This window comes from Arachis ipaensis, chromosome B10 (genome assembly GCF_059453495.1).
Source record: "Arachis ipaensis isolate K30076 ecotype BB chromosome B10, ASM5945349v1, whole genome shotgun sequence".
Classification (NCBI taxonomy): Eukaryota; Viridiplantae; Streptophyta; class Magnoliopsida; order Fabales; family Fabaceae; genus Arachis; species Arachis ipaensis.
The window spans coordinates 133,461,931-133,482,447 of record NC_142435.1 but is presented as its reverse complement, the minus strand read 5'-3'; the positions used below and the strand labels follow the sequence as shown (position 1 = coordinate 133,482,447).

Below are 20,517 nucleotides of genomic sequence, written 5' to 3'. Positions count from 1 at the left end.
TTATTTGGACAAATAATTTTTTAAAAATATGACAAAAAAAACTTATATATCTTATTTTTATAAAGTTTAAAAATATCAACGTAATAAATTTTTTTTGGAGATAAAAACGTCCAATACAAAATTTTTTAAAGACTTATTTAAATATATACTCAATAATTTATTATATATTTGTATATAAATATATATTATTTAATTTATTTTTAATATATATTCTGTATTTAAACATATATTCTATTGATTTGATAATTAATTTTTTGAGAATAATTATAAATAATAAAAAAAGAAATAATAAAGTGAATAAGAGAAGAGGAAACTACAGAGTAGTGTGGGGAAGAAAAGCAAGAAGAGAACAAAAAGAAAAATAATGGATGTGAGGAAAATAGTGGTGATTGTGGAAGATGAAGAAGTTGCAAGAACAGCTCTAAAATGGGCACTTCACAATATCATTCGCTACGGCGACATAATCACATTGCTTCATGTTTACCATTCTTCATCTTCATCATCTTCAAGAACAAGAACCAGATCAAAATCTCGCCTTCTTCGCCTCAATGGTTACCAATTAGCCCTCTCCTTTCAACACATCTGCAATAGCCACCCCAACGTTCGTAACTAATAAACTTTGATCTTAACTTGGTTTGATTTGATTTAATTTAATTTATTGTTATACTGATTTTGTTGCTATGTACAAATTAATCTTAGGAGGATTGTGTTACAGACAAAGGTTGAGATTATTGTCACGGAAGGGGATCAAGAAGGGACTAAGATTGCTGCTACGGTTCGAGAGCTTGGAGCTTCTGTTCTTGTGGTTGGACTCCATGATCATAGCTTTCTTTACAGGTAATTTAATTATAACTTCAATGTCAAAATATGTTCAAATACTTTTCAGGTCAATTTCAATTTGATAAATGATTTTCACAATAAAAATACCATTATTAATTGTTAAAAAAATATTGATATTAAAATAGTATTTACTCTCCCTAGAATTTATTGCTTTTGTTGGGGGAAGAATAAAGTTGGGTTTCTCTTTGGTCATTGTCATTGTAATTAAGGTGGGTGATCACTGATGAATGAAAAGCATGAAATTCAATGTTCTGTGTATTTATGTTTTTTCGGAAAAGAAATAAGACAGATTCTGATTAGTGGTACTTGGGAATTGGGATTTCAACTTTTAATTACATAATAATTATTCTGGGATCTGTAATAATCAATGTTTCCATATCACTCTTCTTTTTCTGATGATCTTGGCTTTCTTCCCTAGTTGATGGGACCTGTGTGTCTTAAATGTTCCAATTTGTTTTGTGCTCTTTCTGATGCTACTATGAATAAACAATAATAGTGATATTTGAACCTAAGGTTTTTTAATTTAATTTTAATATTTAAGGGTTTGCGAATTAGTAGTCTCAAGGTTTTTTTTGGGGTGTCTTTCGGAAGGTATTTATTAAGAAAATAAAAGTGGAATTCGCTTTATCTATAAAATCCTTTCTCTTGTGTGTTCTTAATAACAGTTTACTTGAAAAAAAACCTTCTAAAGTGAAGTTAGAAAAAAAATCTTTTAAAGTAAAGATTGTAGTAAAATAATAAAATGATATTTTAATCATCTATAAATTTATAATATTTATTATTTATGAACTCTATTATCTTAATCTAAAAATAATTAAAATATTATTTTATTATTTTATAAATTTTGTTATTTTAGAAGATTTTGATATGATTATTTGATGAATTTTTTATTTTTTTTAAGGTGATGTTAAATGTAGTTTTTTAGTATATAATAATTTTTTATTTCATTTAAAAATAGTAGTGTACTGTAAAAGATTACACTTTATAACACTAATTTGAAAGATCTGTTTTCTATTTTAACTAATTATCTTATGTAAATAGAATATTTTTCTAAAAAATATAAATTTTAAAAAATTTTTATGCATTCAATATGTTGATAATACATTGAAAGAATGCAAATTTTCTACTTTTATTATCATCAGCAAATTCCTAATTAAGAATTATTTTTCACATACAAGTTATTTACACATACAAGTTTATACAAGTCATTTATATTATATTGTTTAAAAATTTTTGGTGTATGTGTATTGATAAGTTTTGTATAATTCAAAATTCTTCTTCTTCTTTCTTGCATTATAAAAGTGAATTTTATTAAGTTAGGGTTAACTTGTATAAACTTATATGCCAAAAAGACTTGTATGTGTAGCAAGTCTCCCTAATTAAATATCAACACTGTGAAGCTTACGGTACAAAATGAATAATTACAAAAGAGTATGACAATATTATTATTTAAGAGATTTTACTTTTTATATAAAATTTGTTTATAATAAAGTTTTATCAAATAGAAAATGACATTATAAAAATGAAATGACGATTTTAGTTCCTAACTAAAATATTGGTGTCAAAATCACTTTTGAATTTAAGTATCATTATGGGAGGTAAAAAAGGATATAATGTCGTGTTTTACATATTTTTATTTTAATTAAAAAATGTATAATAAAGAATTATATTTTATAATACCACTTAAAAAAATTGAGAGAGTTTATCCAGTGTTAGTGATCTCTGGAACTTGATCACGTAAGGCCATGACTATTGCACGTGCCATCTGTAATGATAACAAAACTGCCAATGCTTTTTGGCTCCACTTCTGAGTTCTGAGTCTTTCTTTTTCTTTTCTTTTGTTTTTTTAGTAAAAGGACAAAGGAGCCCTGCTAGATTCCGTTAGAAGTAGTCTTATCATGTTGAAATTACCTTTTAGGAATATTTATTGTAATTATTGCTCTATTCTTTAGCATTGATTTAACTATTAAAGGGAAAGAAAAAAGAAAAAAAGAATTGTTTTCGGAATGTAACTAATGCTGTGCCCATGTACTCTACATATGAATCCCTTTAGAGGTTAAAGCCTAAAGGCCCTAAAAGGTGTGCTTCTAATGTAGAAGGAAGCTATCTTATGTTAGCTATGCCTATTATTATTATATATGGCAGAGATGAGTTCTAACTTCTAAGAAGGGTAGAGTTGGCCCAACAGAAGTACATGGTGCATTTGGCTCAACCAACACATGCGATGGCTCCACTAAATAAATAATGATGAATAATCATTAGCTGTATTTAATGAGAATGAATAATTTTGAATGACATGTGTTGATTTTCACCATTGAGTCCTCTAAAATAACACAATAAATTATGATCATTCATTTCATTGCAAACTCAAAAGCTTGTTTTTATTCATTTGGTAAATAGATTGGCTATGGCCCATTCCCCAAATAGCATGGCCAGACATTTCAACTGCAGAGTACTAGCAATCAAGCAGCCCCCTACACCACCACTGAGACCCAGTGTATCAGTTCTAGACAGTGCAACCAACATGGACTTTTCTCAGATCGATATTTCTAGATTAAAGTATGTTCCCTCACCATCTATCTCACCATTAATAATTCCTCAACATGCTAGATTCCTTCACATGATTTTAGCAATTTGGAGCTTATATATTATTAGATGCGTTCATGCTTTTATTATATCCTTGCATCTTTTTTCTTGTATATATATAGGCACAAATACAATATTAAGGTTTCTTAATAGAGCTTCTAATAACTCAGTTTTAGAATTGTTGTTCTTGCAGAGTACCTCAAATGCCTCCACCAAAAACACCATACAGGATATGCCCCGACCCATATGCAATTATTTGGAGGCTAAGGAGGGCGAGGAGAAGCTGAAGGATAAAAAAATTTTCAGCTTTTGATTAAAAATTTAGAATCGCATTAAAAGTCGTATTTTTTTTCCTTTTACATTTTTATTTAATTTCCACTTACACCAGCAGCCCCACCCAACACACACAAATGAAGCAATTGACGCAGTATAGTTTTGTTGTTTATGGCTTAGAGTTTTCTGATTGTACAAAGGTTGTTGTGGGAACATTACCTTACTGCAGTAGTGGCATTGCACTTTATCTTCAGAATCTTGCCACTACTAGATAATGCCGAGGATGCTATGACATTGCCCATTGACACAAACCATTGATTTTTCTAATTCGTTCATTCTTTTTCTACTGAATCCAATGATAAGATATTTTTATTTTCTTCCTGCAGCAAAGTTTGTGAAATCGTTCATGTTAATATAATATAATAAAATCCCTTCCACGATTACGAATTTCGATTGCTTCGGTAAGGGTTCAACTATCTACTGTACTACAGACTGTCTTTCGTTTTCATCAATGAATACTTTCTACAACCACTTGAAAAAAGAAGCTGCTTCCAACTTCTGTGTAGTGTCTAAACTTACAATTTAAGGGTAACAAATTTCAGTTGACCTAAAAGTATGTTAAAAAGAATGTGTAACTATTGAAAGAATACGCAGATCTCCTTGATCTTTGGAAGATGAAAAGATTACATGATATAAATTGTATTACAAAAATATTATATGCAGTTATGCACACTAAAAATCAACCACCAAATCAGTCATTGTGTTTGTACATAAATATACATATTGTTTAAATCATTTTCAATATGTATTTATTATCTAGCATATATTTTATATGAGTAGCTAATTTGGTAGCTGATTTTTGTGTGTACATGTAGCATGATTGATTTTTTTAATCAGAAAAGAATTTTAAAGCACATAGAAAACTTAGAATTATTGCGGGCCAAAACTTGAGAGTCTAAATCAAGTGCTCTCGACCGTATTCGCGTACAATTACGGGCACACTTGTCGGAGGGACCTGCAACAAAAAGACGAAAACAACGAGAAAGTATTAAGCTAGCAACAATTAAACTTTCTTCTTTATCAGGTGCAGTTAGCTACATTCACCAATTGACTCCATACCATCACAACATAAACCATATCTATAGGCCATAGCCAAGTTATTAAAATTCAAGTCTTTCTCTAACTGACCTGGACTATCTTCCTTTTACCTACTCTTCCAAAGGCTTTTTAAACAAGTCTTCTGCGAATAAGACCAAACCACCGTAGATTTCTACCATATTTTTCATAATGAGTGATGATTGTCACCTTAACTTTCTTTTGAATGTATCAGGGAGGGAAAGAACAAAAAGAAAAAGAAAGCAAAAACATTCAAAATGCTCCCCTCCCCTCAACAAGAACATAAATAGAGGAAAGAGCCAATAAACCGGTAATGTACGTCTAGGACAACTGGATACGATTTGAGAATCAATCCCTATGTATATAAATGAAAAAGAGAAAACCCTAACTTAGTTCCCTTCCTAAGGGGCAAAAGAAATCTTAGACATATTCATTCTCTAGTCCTTTCTAGAACTCACATGTCCAAATGTTAAGGACTAACATGGCCAACATTAATATTCCAATTACCACAATTGGGAAATCCTGAGGGCTTTCCCCCCCCCCCCCCCCTCGGAAATTGGGCTTGTGTAGTTTTTGTTTTCAACTTTTTTTTTTCAAGATTTTATGAAAAAAAGGTGAAAATAGAAAATTAAGACAGAAAACTGGATTTATATTGTTTCTGCTTTCATCTTTACAAATTACAAAAAGTTAAAAATAGAAAAGCAAACAAGCCCCTCCCCAATAAATTTTACAAGGACGAATATGAGGGTTCATTCTATAATGAAAAGAGACAAATGCAAAATAATGTGGGAGGAGAATTAGGAATCGAACTTTACATCATAAAAGAGCTGGATATATGTCACCTAATTTTCATCTAAGACAATGTGGTGGCATTCAAAACAACCTTAAAACCTGCACAACTCACACTGATAAACTTACCATTCCATGGTCTGTAACAATTGCTGAGATATAATCTGAAGGAGTGACATCAAACCTATCAATCAAAATAAAATCAGTATCTCATTTTTCATGGGCTGTTCACACAAACGTAAAATCTAAAGCTTACATCAAATTCAAAATCTGCAAATTGTCTTCACTGGTCCAATTGTCTAGATAATTTACATTCATTCTTCCAGGAACCGTGGCAACAGCATTGGGATCACCTGCAAGCAATTTGAAGTTTTCTCAAATTGACAGCTTCATTTCACAAAAAGTGAATTTTTTCGCTTGGCAGAACATGAAAGGAATAGAAGTGGGTTGAAGATAATTTATATAAAATGCATGACAGCTGACACAAGGATAGCAGTAGATACAAATTTCTATCCCAATCCCTCCTCTAAATATCAAGATACGCTGAAGTGAAAATGCAAAGCCAACAAACTGATGCTATTAAACTTACCTAGTTCATTGGAACATATTGAATCAAGTTGGACTCTTTCGTGAAACTTATAAGCTTCACAACAGACCAATACAGGAACATGAAATGCATGAGCCACCATAGCAACACATGCAGTCCCAATTCTTGAATATACAGTTCCATTAGATAGAACAGCAGAAGCTCCCAGAAAAACTCGTGTGACTTCATGCATGACATAAGAAACACCATTTATTAGAGTATATGTACAATCGACTCCCTTTGCCAACAACCTACGGATTAAGGCCTGACTTTGAAGCTTTGGTCGCGAATCTACCACCACAACACGGAACTGTTTCCCAAGCTCATGAGCATATAAAAGAATCATCTCCACAACAGATGATGATCCATATATTAGAAGAACATCTCCATCCCTAACCTTTGTAGCAGCATGTCCAACTATCACCTTAGCAGCAAGAATTATTTTCTCATTTATGAATCGATCAATATCAGAATAAAGAGTTGCTTTTGCCTCAGATTCAGAATGACTTAAAGGCAACTTGGCAATACGACTCTTTACAAATCTAATTGCATTTCCCATGCTAATAGAAAGAGGCCTGCATTCAGTGAAAAATGAAACATAACTACCAATTTTTGCAGTTAAGTCCCTAACAAGAGCTTTTTCAGGAGGAGTAGAGTAGTCTCTGATTGCTTCTTGAAAGGCTCTGAGCATTTCAATACAACGAGCATTATCACCAGATGTACCTCCTGCCAAGTAACGCAATCCAACCTGAAAATTGAATAAGCCAGTGAGTAACATATCTATATTTGCCATTTAAAAGTTCATTTCAAAGCATGGATACATGCATGTAAAAAATTGCTTCAAATGGAATTGACATATTTCCCCTTGCATGGGAAGAGGGAATAATATTGATCCAGGTTCCAGCTCAAAAGACAATACATAAGAAAAGGGCAAACTACATGATCTGCAGCATTGAACACCTCTAACAGACTTTGTCAGTGAAAACATGACAAATCAAGAAATGTTGTGTTTCATATCTCCTAATCTCAAGGGAGACAAATATAATTTAGAGTTAAAACAGAAACAAAAAAATCCATATCTAGTTGATCGTATAGGATGCCTCTTTGCACTCATGAACATATGAACATGTAAAGTTATAAATTCAAACAAAGGGCAAACTTTAAATTAATATATTTATTTCATAAAAGTTTTTTAAAACAACATTTTTGTAACCACTGAACGGTTTAAATTAAATATTTGTTTTCATCAAAGTTTTAGAAAAAAATTTGTAACTATCGCAAACATAATATTAAACACAACTAACAAATACAATAATATCAAGGGGAATGGATATTTGAAATAAGAATAATTAATTTAAGACACAGCAAAGCAATTGCATTTAACAACGAAATATACACAATATAGAATGAAAAGAGAAGTTAGTTCTAATGTTGATATTTATGCTCAGATCACATATTTAACTAGTAATATCAACAAATAGATTCCAAGAATATTAATTTGAACCAACCTTATGAAACTCCAAAAGAGTACCTTGAACACAGAAGGATGCACTGAATCAATTTGGAAAAGCTTTGATTCAAGCTTAGGAAGCTGAGAACCATATTCGTATTGAGGCAAATGACGAAATAATTCAACTCTGTTTACAGCTTCAGTTTGATTGACTAATGCACGCCTTTTGGCCTTTTCAACTCTACTTTTGTCGTCAAATTGCATACGTGGAGGAGGAACATCTTTTTTCCTCTCTTTCTCCCAAGAACGACCACCTGATTTCTTGTCAGCAGCTGTCGAAGATGTTACAGGAGGTCCATCTTTCTTCCCGGAAGACTGCTTCACACCTTTACCAGGTTCTGCTCTGCCATCAGCTGGATACAGAACAACTATCAAAAGCATAAGCAGAGCCTACAGGAGCCACATGAAGGTCATAGAATACATGAATAAGCAACTAACAAATTTAACTATCTGATATATTTGGCCTATTTAAACATGAAACCCCAAATTTTTTCTTTCAGTCAAAACAAGTTAATCAAATTTCAACAGTCTTCCAGTTTTAAAAAATTTAGAAAGAAATAATTGAGAGCTAAAAACTGATGCTTCTAAGAAAGTAGCAAGCATAAAAAGCCCCCAGGGTTGCTCAAAGCAAGAGTTTACCTAGGTTTACAATTCAAAAACTATGCAAGGGCACAAAACTAGTGAAAACTGTGAAGCAACAATTATTTTAAACCATGCCTCTCATTTAAAAACCAATTAACAGAACAAGAACACTGACAGTTTTCAAAATTTAGAATAAAAGACGAGCTAAAATTTAAACTTCATAGTAGTATACATAAATCAAATAAATTCTGAAATATTCAGGAAAAGAAAATGCAAAATTGTCAACAAAATTTTCAATGACTACAACGACCTTTAGAAGTAGCTTTTGCAGCTCTTTGTGCCTCCTGCAAGGCTCGTCTCTCAGCCTTCGTAGTGTTTGCCTTAACTGGCTTCGAAATTGAGGGCACATCGTTGCGTTCTTCTTTGGCAGTTCCTTCCATCCTTTCTGCTATGAATATTATGCTTTCGTCATTAACATGTTAAAGAATAACAAATAACTATATCTAGAATCAGTCATTTATCAGAAGAAGCAAATGCAGCTTATTCAACATCATCAAAATCGCTCAAATTTATTTGTAATTGCTACATGTCATCGCCTATTTTGAATTAAAGAAAATGAAAGTTTAATGTAGCATCGTTATTACTACCGGTGGTTCCGGCTATAGCTCCGGCTCTGGATCCGGCTACATTTTTCGAATTCACACTCCCGGTTAAACAATTCTCCGAGGAATTTTCCAGAGGCTTCGCCGGCAAATCGAACTCTGTGACGGCAAAACTCGATTCGCTGCGAAGGAACCAGCCGGAGGAATCCTCGGAGAATTCTCCGTCGCCATCGCGATACTCGGAAGTAGGCGTGGACGCCGCTGATGGCGAGGTTCCGAGCAGCGCCAGGGAAGGGTTGTAACTCCCAATCGGAATTCGATCTCCCGGGAACTGACGCCGGAACCCTATCTCCGGAACAGGAACGGCGGCGGTTCTCTCGGAGAGAAGACGTGGCGGGGGCACAGTAAGCGGATATTGGGATTGGTTCGGGTCGGGTTCGAAACCGACGCGCCTGAATTTGGGGTCCATGGAAGTCGAGAGGGTGTCTGTATGGGATTCAATTCAATTCTGGTTATGGAAATTTTAATTAGGGTTTCATGATATTGATTGGCGTAATTTTTGGTGATTGCGATTAAGATTGGCGTGTGAATAGGATTTTGTTCGTCGAGTGTGGCAATTCAGTAACTAGTTACTACTAACTACCACGACTTCACGCGAGTCAGGTCAACCAGATCTGGAAAGTAACGCGGGAAAACAAGATTAATGTGATTACTGAAAATTTTATTGTTAATGTATTAAAAATATGTCATATATTAGGCTATCTTAAAAAATATAATTAAATTATAGAATTTAATTTTAATAAATTATAAATTATTAGCGTAAAACAATGTTGCGAGAACCGAACCGATTAATAAACTGATAGAATAATTGGTTCAACGGTTTAATAATTCAACCGGAGTTCAACCAAAATTCGATCGATTTAGTTAAATATAAAATAAAATTATTAAAAATTTAATATACAAATTTCAAATATTCAAACAATAATTTTTAATACTTTCATACAAAATGCAACAAAAAAACATATCACTGATTATCATTTTAAATTCATGAAGAATAACATAAATAAAAAATAAATAAAAAGAAATTATTCTAAGCTCTGGTAATTTTCTTCGACTTCAAAGACTCAATCTCCACGTCACCAAAAAAAAAAAAGACTCAATCTCCATTTAGTGAAGAATTCTCTTTAATTGGCTTCAGCACAATTATATTAAGAATCAATTCAATTTTCATGCTTAAATATTATCATTTATGCACAATGAAAACTTTAATGCAATCATAGCATTTCAAAGACATCAGGTATATTACATCTGTGGATTAGATTTTCTACAGATACCAAACCAAAGTTCCATCTCTAGTAATGTCTATAGTAACAAATAAAAATCATAAACAATTAAAAATTGACTACCATCTCCAACCCCTCTTTGGATCCACACCTTGCAGTTCTAGAACAGGCTTGCTATCAAGAAAATCATCAAATTCATCATCCAGTTCTTCGTTCTTTCCATCATCATTAACCCTATCATTTAAGCCCTCATCATTGTCACTTTAGTTAACAAAATCCCAAGCAGCAAGCCTATGTGGAGCTTAATTAGTTTGAAGGTCTTTAGTAGGAAAAATGTAAGGCTAAATTATTTTTCAAGAGAAAGATGTCAAAATAAACTCTTGGTCAGAGTTATTGTGCTAATACAGAAATGCTTTGCGGAGAAATGCTTTGAAGAATTGTAACAATGAATTGCTACCTTACCCACTTACCCTCTTCTAGCTACCCATCACCACCAGTTAGCTGAACACCCAACAACTCAAGAAATTGACAAACCGTCAACCACTCAACGACGAGGACAGAGACGGCGAGTGAGGAGCAGAGAAGCATAGACCACCCAGCAAGACTGGTGAGGAGGCAGAGAAGCAGAAATGACGCACCGCGAGGAGTGGAACAGCGACGACCCACAGCGAGGAGCTGAGTAGCGACGACCGACAGCAAGGGGCGAAGAAGCAGTGACGGCGCACGCAGTGAAGAGAGACTGGGTTGAGACACGCAACGAAGGGAAGGGAACGACGACGGAGAAGGGGAATGTGGGGGTTGTGGGGGCTGCGGGTCTACGGTTCTTTTGATCTTAAAATTTCAAAGTTCAAAGTTTTAGATCGGAGAGGAAAGGGAGGATTGGGCTGCGTTGGGGAGTTTTAGGCTTTTGGCCTTTTTTTTTTTTTTAAAATAAAGGTAATAACGCACGTCGTTTTGAAGGGTGCATCAAACCGGAAAACATTTAAAAAATTGGCTAGTTTCGTCGGTTCACCAATTAACCGTCAATTCGACCAATTTTTTGATCGATTTTTTGTCAATCGGTTTTTTAGGTTAACCAAACTGTCTTAATGACCGATTTTTGATTAATTTGATTGAATCGGTCAGTCCGATTTAATTTTCTAATTTTTAATATACATCTAATTATATAATGTCATATCAAAAAAATAATTATCTTTTATATTAACAATATAAATAATTATCTAAAAAATAAATATAATTATATAATTGTGTAAACTATTTTATACGATATATTAAAACTAAATTCTAAATTATAGTATTATATTTTTGGTTTAATTTGTATACGTGTTAATATAAAATAGTTTTTACAAATAATTTATCGTATATTAATACATTGAAAAAGTAACTAATTTTTAACACATTATTAAAAAAAAAATTTAAATATAAGAATGTAATTAAATAAGGGCTGGGCTACACATACAAGCTTACAAGCTTACAAGTTGGCCCAACCCAAATAGAAGCCACGCGCATAAAGAGAGATAACATGGCGCGTCAAAATCACGCGCTCAACACTACAACCGTTACGTATGGGAAACTCTTCCACTTCTTCCACTTCTTCCACTTCTCAAAACGCTTCGAAAACAAGGAAACCCTTCCATTTTCGAGCGAAAATCAAAGTTCAAAACATACAAATCGTTCTTCGAAACCTCCATCAAAACACCATCAAACTCTCCGTGAAGAATCTGAAGCAAAGCAACAATACTCAACGTAAGTTCGTTAAGATTCCTGTATATTTTACTTTTCTTCTACGTCGTTCTTCTAGGGTTTACTTCTTGCTTCTTTGTTACACTGTTCTAAGTTCTACGTCATTCTTCTAAGTTCTACGTCGTTCTACGTTCTGGTTCTAAGTTCTCCTGCTATTGTTGTTGATTTTTGGGGGTTTATTCCGTAGATTGGGGGGTGTATACTGCTTGAACTTGTAATGTGGCTTGATATTGAAGCATGTTTGACTGATATCTGACTGATATATATGGATGTATCTGAATAATATCTATGGGAGTATCTCACTTTTATCAACGGGTGTATCTGATTCTTACATATCAGTGTATCTTACTGTTATCAATGGGTGTATCTGACTCATATATGCGTGTATCTTACTGAGATCTCAATTAATTTGATATTGAAGCATGTTTGAGTGATACCTGACTGATATAAATGGATTTATCTGAATCATATCTATGGGTGTATCTCACTGTTATCAATGAGTGTATCTAAATCATATCTATGAGTGTATCTTACTGTTATCAATGGGTGTATCTGACTCATATATATGAGTGTATCGTACTGATGTCTTTAGGTGTATTTTTTGTTTCAGAGAAAATGGCAGCAAGAAACAAAACAAAAGACCTTAAGTGTGCCACACATCTCCTGAGTGATAAGTTCAGAAACATGACTGAGGAGAAGAAGGCAATTGTAAGGGATCTCAGATTCGGTGGGTTGATGCACATCCCACCACTCAGGGTGGATCACCAACTCTTAAGGGAACTGACAAATAACTTCAAACTTGGGGAGAACAGACTGAAGACAGGATATGGTTCTTTCCAAATAACACCAAAAACAATAGGTGATGCGCTTGGCATCAATGCAAAGGTAACTAGCTCAAAATTATAAGTGTATATTAAGTTGATGCTTGGGTGTATTTAAGGTTGATGCTTGGGTGTATTTGAATCGACTTTGATACTTTGTTGTTTTCCTTTTTGTAGGAAATCTGTTTCCTGAGAAAGTTGAGTATAAGCAACTTTCTGATGATGACAAAATAATTTATAGAAGATTCCAGGGTAAGACCCTCAAAAGTCTTACCGATGAAATGATGGAAATCGGCGTTGGCAACGAAGAGGAACGCCTGATGTTTAAGAGGATATTCATCCTCTACATACAGATGGCATTCCTTTTGCCAACGACGATAAACAAAATATCACCAGTGCACCTGGCCCCAATTTTTAAGATGGACGGCATATCGGAGAGAAACTGGGGGGGGGGCATGTTTTGACCTTCTTGATCAAGGGCATCACAGACTACCAGGAGAAGAAGAAGAAGGCAATTGATGGCTGCCTCTTTGCCCTGATGATAATATACTTTCATCTTTCTGAAAACAAAGGCAAGAAGAGGGCTGAAAGACCACCAAAGCCTTGGATTACCAACTGGACTAAGGAGCAGTTGGTGGAAAGAATGACTGCAGAAAGAGAGGAAATTTTGGTAAGTAAACATAATATGTTGCTTGTATTTTATTTACCTGAATGCTGCTAGCTAAAATATCTAATGTTTCAGGGGATTGTGAAGATGGCGGAGACAAGAGCAAGAGAAAAAATGAAAAAAAAAGAAAAAAAGAAAAAAAAACAAGAAATCAAAAAAACAAAAAAAAGGAAGGCGAGTCCAACATCGTCTTCGGAGACAGAAACAGCTACTGACATTGACACTTCTACCTCTGAGTCTAAGACTCAAGAAGACTCAGAGGATTCAGGAAGAAAACACCCCAGCAAAAAGGGGAAAAAGTAAGTACCATACTTGGGTGTAATTTCTTTTTCGAGTTGGGTGTATTTTGTTGATCACGTTGGGTGTGTGTAGTTTATTAAGCTGGGTGTGTTCGTTTTCTGCGTTGGATGTATATTGTATATTCAATTGGGTGTATATTGTGAATTCATTTGGGTGTATTTTTAGTATGTTCTAAATAATGAATGTTTGCCTTCCAGAATGGACTCCAGAAAAAGAAAGCAGAGGCAAGAGGAGTCAGATTCTGATTCAGAATCTGAATCTGAACCAAGTGATGAGTAATGTCCTGAAATTATTACTCCTTTCTTTTGGCTTCATTATAAATATTTCGTTTATTAACTGAAGTGTCTATTATTAACTTATAGGAGCGAAGAATCATCACCTGCAGAGAAGGAGAAGGAGAAGAAAAAAACAAAAACAACACCAAAAAAGTAAGCACTTCTTTGCATATAATTAGATTAGACGACTATTCTGTGATAAAATTAATTTCTTATTTCTGATTGGTACTCTTTTTTTTCCACCCAGAACACAACCAAAAAAGAAAAAAGTTGTTGTGGAGGATTCACCTCCTAAAGAAGATCAATACTTTGACGGGTACAGTACCTCGTAAGCTATATTACCGTCTATCATCGTAATTATTTTTGTTAACGTCTTCTTTTATGAATGTAGTGAGACATATGAAATATCAAGTGACGAACTAGATGAATGGCTAGGGCAAAATGTTGATAAATCTGCTGCAGAGGGGTATGTCTTGCTGGGCTGTCTATTTCATATTTTGGTGTGTTTTGTATGCTAATAATTGTTTCTTGTTTTGCAGGGAGAACCCAGCTGACCTGCGATCGACAGAAGGTCGCTATGTGTCGTCTGAAACGTAAGAAGCTTTATTATTTAATAAAATCTTGTTATCATGATTTGGGTGTATTTTGTGGAACCATTTCGGTGTATTGTGTTGATCAAGTTGGGTGTATGTTGTTTATTAAGTTGGGATATTTCGTTTGTTGTGTTGGGTGTATATTGTCCATTCGGTTGGTTGTATCTTGTGCATTCATTTGAGTGTATTTTATACCTGTATCTTATTTTGTCTGAATAACATCAAATCTGTTTTAGAATACCGGCTGTGAACTTGGGAAGTGATGCTCCTTCCTCTCAAGGACGCACAGAACAGAGTAGTGTAAACCAGCCGTCACAGAGCATGTAATTTCTCTTTCAAATAACCGTTACTTTTGTTCTTCTATTACCCTTCTACTTCTAATTCTGTATATATTTTTTTTAGAAAAAAAAAGCCCTTTATTATTTTATTCAAGAAAAAAAAGGCAGGAAAAAAAAGCAAAAACTGCAAGTATGTAAGTTCTCAAAAAAACAAAGCCTGTCTTCTTTTTGAATTGTTCGGGTGTATTTCTTGAATTTCTTTGGGTGTATTTTAGGTTGAGTCCGTCTGATTCGAATATGATGGTTGTGAGGGAACAGACACTGTCGGAAGCGCTTGCAATGTGAGTTTTCCAATAATATTTCAACCTTATAACCTTATTATTTTCAAAGGCGTTGTTAACCTTTCATTTTTCTTCTTGTTTAGAGTCCCGATTCAGGTTTTTGTGCCGGCATCCCAAACAACCACTGAGACAGATTTTGAACCAACCCCTATGATACAGATTGAAGGGACTACAGAAACGTAAGAAATAATATTGAGTGTATATTTGTTTAAATTTTGGGTGTATATTAGCTAACAGTTTGGGTGTATATTGTTCCTGATTAGTTTTTTTTTACGCCGTGATTAATTTTTTGTAATTGTGCAGCACTCCTGAAACCCCCAAACAACTTCAAGAGACCACACCCACGCTTCCCCCAGCTCCAACTAAAATGTAAGTTCATCAGACTAAGATCAATCTTTGCTTATCATCCGTATATTCTTATTCTTATTCTTATACATGATGACGCAGTCATCCAGACGCAGAAGACGCTGCTGCCCTGTTGATGATGGCACGGACAGCATCCTATGTTCCTAAAACAGATCCAGGGGTGCCATCATTCAGCCTTGGATTGACTGATTCAAGCCAGGAGGGGGCGTCAACGCAGGAGACAGAAAGGGCAAAATCTCCTGAATCTGCAAATTTGATAGAATAATTGGACGATTTGGTCCAAAAAATAGCAAGCAGTGCGGCGAAGGGGAAGAAAAAAAGTCCACAAATTCAGAGGGAGACTGGGGGAGAAAGTTCTGCAAAGTTTCGAACTCCTGGGAGATTATATCAGATTACAGATGATATGAAACAAAAGTGCTACATCTGGGGGACGAGACTGAAGGAAGATGCAGATGGCAATACTAACGAGTATGAGGAGATGTGCACTCTGATTGGCTAAGGAGAATACATTTTGATGAGAATGCACCTTGTATCCCTCCAGGCAAAAAGTGACATAGAATCTCAGGTAATATTAGAATAACATTAATGTTTTTACACCAAAGTCAATTGCAATGCTTATTAATGTAAAATTGATTTCGGCATATATTTCTAGATTGTATCTGCCATTTGCCTCATCCTCAACCAGAAAAATGAAAAGAGGTTTCAAGAACAAATATACTGTCTCCCCCCCCGATATTGTGGTAAGTGTTACTTCTCCGAACTTTGGGTGTATTTTCTTTATTGATTTGGGTGTATTTTTACGTTCAATTGGGTGTAAGTTTAGTATTTCATTTCTTGTTTCGCAATTCTTGCAGTGCATGGCACTTTCGGATCACCCAAACGGGGAATTCGTATCACCGAAAACGAAAAAGGAATTCAGGGTGGAAGCCTACCCGAGTTTCATTCCCTTCATAGATAGAAAAAAATTAACTTCGCATCCATATGTAAGTTTTCGTTTGCTAAATTTGTTAGTACGCTTATTTACTTATATGCCAAATAAAATAACACACTGTTGAAATGTGGCAATCCTTTAGATTTTTGCTCCTGTTTGCCACTCGGGGCATTGGTGGTTATGGCTCATAAATACAAGAAAGTGGAAATGTCATATACTTGACCCGCTACACAAAAGAGCTCCAAGCGATGAGAGAAAGGACATTAATAAATTCACTGTAAGTTGCCTCTGTCTTCTTTACTTTAATATTTAGGTCTATTTCGTTAGTTGTGTTGGGTGTATATTGTCCATTCAGTTGGGTGTATCTTGTGTATTTATTCGGGTGTATTACTGATTTGTTTTGCTATTTAAGGGATATGTATTTTCAAGATTGATAACATATGTCGGCGGGGAACCTCTGCAGAAAGGGGAGAACGAGAAGAAAATTAAATCATCATATGTTAAAATATCAGGCCAAAAAACAAGGTATAAATTTGTGAGTCTGAACATTAAACTTTCGTAAATGAGATTTGTAATTTATTTTCTTCGTTTTCAGCTATGACTGCGCTATCTATGTTATGAAGTGGATGGAGTTAATTGAGTCGGAAAACATCAAAAAGGGAAAGTATGAATGGGATAATTGGCCACAGGTAACTGTCTTTAGAACTATATAACTCTGTAGTACTTTACTGAATTAATATTGCTGTTTAAACAGAATATACTTTTTAATTGTAGGAGGAGGTGGACCACTATAGAGTGGAGTATGCTTCCCGGATACTATTCAGTGAGATGAATAGAGAAAGAAATCGGGAAATTAGGGAGAGTAGTGCTATAAGGCTGTCGAAGCCATCCTCTGTATTATTGAGTCCGTTTTGTCAGATTAATTCTGCTGATATAGAAACTGCGTAATCCAACTGCTGGGTAGTTTGTAAATTGAACAAATGATGTAAATATTTTCCATTTATCAACAACTTCTATTCCATGTATATTTTTTCCCATAGTTAAACTATCTGTGCTGGTAAACTGTCTGTGATGTATTCAAAAGCTGTATTACAGGTGGTAAAATATGAAGGAAAAAATCAAGGCATATATAAACGCAAATTATAAACTGTTACACCCAACGCAGGTCTAATAATACACCCAACATTGCGTAAAATATACACCTAAACTGTCTGTGCTGTATTCAAAATGTATGAATTATATGTACTAAAATATGAAGAAAAACATCAAATCAAATATACACCCATAACCTGCGAATTTTTAGAGCTTTTGTTCTATATGAATCTATATATGTGTCTATATGTAAATTGTCAATGAACAAAAATACACCCAAAAGAACGGTGCTTTTACACCCATATTCTATAAAACTATACACCCAAAGAGTTATCCCCTGCTGCTGGTACCCTGAACTGATAATTCATAACTTGTCCTTGATATTCGCTGGAATTTGAATGCGCCGCTGATGCAGCATCAAACAGGTTTATCTGAATATAACACTCACACATTAGCTAACCTATTAACGAGAAAAATAAACTCAATCGCCACAAATTTAAAGAACATTACTTTTACCTCGCTTAAAACTTTCGTCTTCTTCTTCTTTGTGCCATTTGCGATCTGTTTCTCCAGCTTTGAACCTAGCCTGTTTTTTGGACGTCCTCTTGTTCGAATCCTTGGCGGGCTTTGAAGCTCGTTAACGGATTCCAAGTTGGCGTCTTCGTGGGATAAAGAAGATGTCCCCTTCCTTTTGGCTTTTAATGCTTCCATCTCGGCCATGACGTTATCGTACGCACGGTGCAGAATTGCAGTCAGCTCCTCCGATTCGGAGGCAAATTCACAAATATTTTGCGAACGAAAAACCAATTGGTTGAACCTCTTGCTTCTTGGCTCCATTAGTGGCTCGTCGTGGCTGCTCTTGATGTGTGTGTGTCGCCTCTTTACCTTCTTGCTCCATCGTTCTAGTATGTATCTAGGTGACACTTGGCTTGCTTGTTCGAAGCTTAACACGCTTAGTGCGTAACGGCACAGTATCCCTCTCGACTTGAATAATAAGCATTCGCATTTTACCTCGGCTGCAACTGAGTCGTAAGTAACCACAAACTTGTTGAATATTGAGCTGAAAACTTGTTCTCCGACTTCGTATACTGAATAGCCTAGAGCGGAATTCTTTAATCTGGTGATGCAATTCGCCTTTTCTCTGAATTGCGCTTGGACTTCCCTAAACTTTGCGTGAGTGTACGCATCTTGAAACTGAGCTTCAATGGAGGATTTGGTTGCACACGGTATGACCGTATGAAAATCTGCAGTATCTGATTCTCTCTCTGCTTGCTCCCTGCTTCTGAGGCAATTATCGTATTGTTTGACGAACTGAATAAGCGAGCTGTTCCGGGTGATATACTTGTTAAAAAATGAATGCATGCTCTCGCTCCTTTGGGTGCTTCTCATCCCTGCCCAGAAGTGGTGATCCAGATAGATAGGAACCCATATGTGATGGTCTTCGTACAGATCTGCATAATACACCCAAACACAGACTGTAAATACACCCGAGGGAACATGCAATATACACCTCTGCTGCAGATTTTAAAAAGACATTACCTGAAAGCCACTTGTTGTCCGCAAGACCAAAATTCAGCAAAAAATCGTTCCAATTCCTATCGAATGAGTCTTTGTTATGAGAGTTCCAAACAACTTGGCTCATTTCTTGTTCGATATCGGCATGTCTACCCGTTTAATTTGCTTGGAATCTTCTTCATGATGTGCCAAATACACCAACGGTGAATTGTCGTTGGCATACAGGCCTCTAAAGCCCTTTTCATTGATGCGCACTGATCGGTGATAAACCCTTTCGGAGCGTTTCCTCCCATGCAACGAAGCCAGCATTGAAATAACCATTTGAATGATTCAATTTCTTCGTTCTTCATCAAAGAGCATCCGAGAAGTGTTGACTGACCGTGGTGATTCACCCCGACAAAAGAACCACAGACCAAATTATACCTGAAACAAATTACCATGGTCCAGAATGCAAAATCATTAGTTACACCTTAACAAATGCTTCGCATACACCCAATGAAACAGCCAATATACACCTCTGATGCAGATTCGTAAAAATAAAATAATTTAGCATCATAAACAGGGGCAGTTTGTTACCTGTTTGTATTGTAGGTGGTGTCGAATGAAATGACGTCTCCGAAATACTCAAAGGCGGCTCTGCTTCTTGCATCGGCCCAAAAAGCGAGCTTAATCGATTGATCCTCTTCGAGTTGGAGCTTAAAAAAGAAATTCGGATTCTTCTCTTTCATTCTTAACAAATATTTCCCGAATTTCTTTGCATCTTCTTGTTCAGAAACATTCCGCACTTCCCTCGTAATGTAATTCTTCACGTCCTTTTCGATAAAATTTAACTCGCGATGACCCCCGGCAGCCGCAACAAATGATTGGTATGTTTTGCTTGGTCTGATACCGGCCTCCTCGTTATTCTCTACTGTACGACGAATGGACATGCTTAGTTCCCTGTGCTGTTTGAGCATCTCTGCTTTGCTTGGACAGCAGGGGTGTGAATGATCGAGCACAACCTTTGAAATAATCCAAGCACCGACATCCTTCAATGTGTGTATATAAATTCTTGCAGGACAGTTTAAACCGGCTGTAGGATTGGTCTTCTCGGTCGGAGATATTTTAGATTTCCATTTTCCCTCTCTGCTACATGTAATCAGTTGATTCTTAATCTCGTTTCCCTTCCTATTTGTGCACCGAACTCTTGTAGAGAAACCTGCAGCCTTGGCGTAGTTCCTGTAAAATTTTCCAGCATCTTCAAGGGTGGTAAAGGTCATTCCAACCTTCGGAACAAGCTCGTCATCAACAACCGAGAGAGGCTGCACAATACACCGTGTCAGAAACTGTGAATACACCCATAGATATGATTCAAATACACCCAATCATGCCTAATATGATACAGCCGAACCGCAACAACTCAACTACACAATGACCTTTAAAGCCATA

The 20,517-nt window shown here is 35.3% G+C and overlaps 3 protein-coding genes across 5 annotated transcripts; 2 read left to right on the top strand and 1 right to left on the bottom strand.

The window, feature by feature from the left end:
* Window positions 1-313: 313 nt before the first annotated feature.
* On the top strand, window positions 314-3,856 carry LOC107623002 (uncharacterized). Of its 2 annotated transcripts, none has more exons than XM_016325105.3 (4): window positions 314-601; window positions 716-837; window positions 3,241-3,399; window positions 3,620-3,856. In XM_016325105.3, exons 1-4 carry the CDS (start codon window positions 365-367, stop codon window positions 3,711-3,713), a joined length of 612 nt encoding a protein of 203 aa, XP_016180591.1. In that variant the 5' UTR covers window positions 314-364; the 3' UTR covers window positions 3,714-3,856. The 2 variants fall into 2 exon arrangements, with proteins under 2 accessions (XP_016180591.1, XP_016180592.1); XM_016325106.3 differs by having other exon boundaries at window positions 3,603-3,747.
* A 263-nt stretch (window positions 3,857-4,119) lies between these two features.
* LOC107623001 (uncharacterized) lies at window positions 4,120-9,595 on the bottom strand. 2 transcript variants are annotated; one of them, XM_016325103.3, is made up of 7 exons: window positions 8,930-9,595; window positions 8,593-8,727; window positions 7,722-8,053; window positions 6,194-6,938; window positions 5,861-5,957; window positions 5,734-5,788; window positions 4,120-4,714 (listed from the first exon to the last, which is right to left on the bottom strand). In XM_016325103.3, exons 1-7 carry the CDS (start codon window positions 9,351-9,353, stop codon window positions 4,655-4,657), a joined length of 1,848 nt encoding a protein of 615 aa, XP_016180589.1. In that variant the 5' UTR covers window positions 9,354-9,595; the 3' UTR covers window positions 4,120-4,654. The 2 variants fall into 2 exon arrangements, with proteins under 2 accessions (XP_016180589.1, XP_016180588.1); XM_016325102.3 differs by having other exon boundaries at window positions 8,593-8,730; window positions 8,930-9,559.
* Window positions 9,596-16,408: 6,813 nt separating this feature from the next.
* LOC110268093 (uncharacterized) lies at window positions 16,409-17,430 on the top strand. The gene is made up of 5 exons (XM_088493981.1): window positions 16,409-16,534; window positions 16,625-16,759; window positions 16,895-17,007; window positions 17,078-17,171; window positions 17,257-17,430. Exons 1-5 carry the CDS (start codon window positions 16,409-16,411, stop codon window positions 17,428-17,430), a joined length of 642 nt encoding a protein of 213 aa, XP_088350107.1.
* The last annotated feature ends 3,087 nt before the right edge of the window (window positions 17,431-20,517 follow it).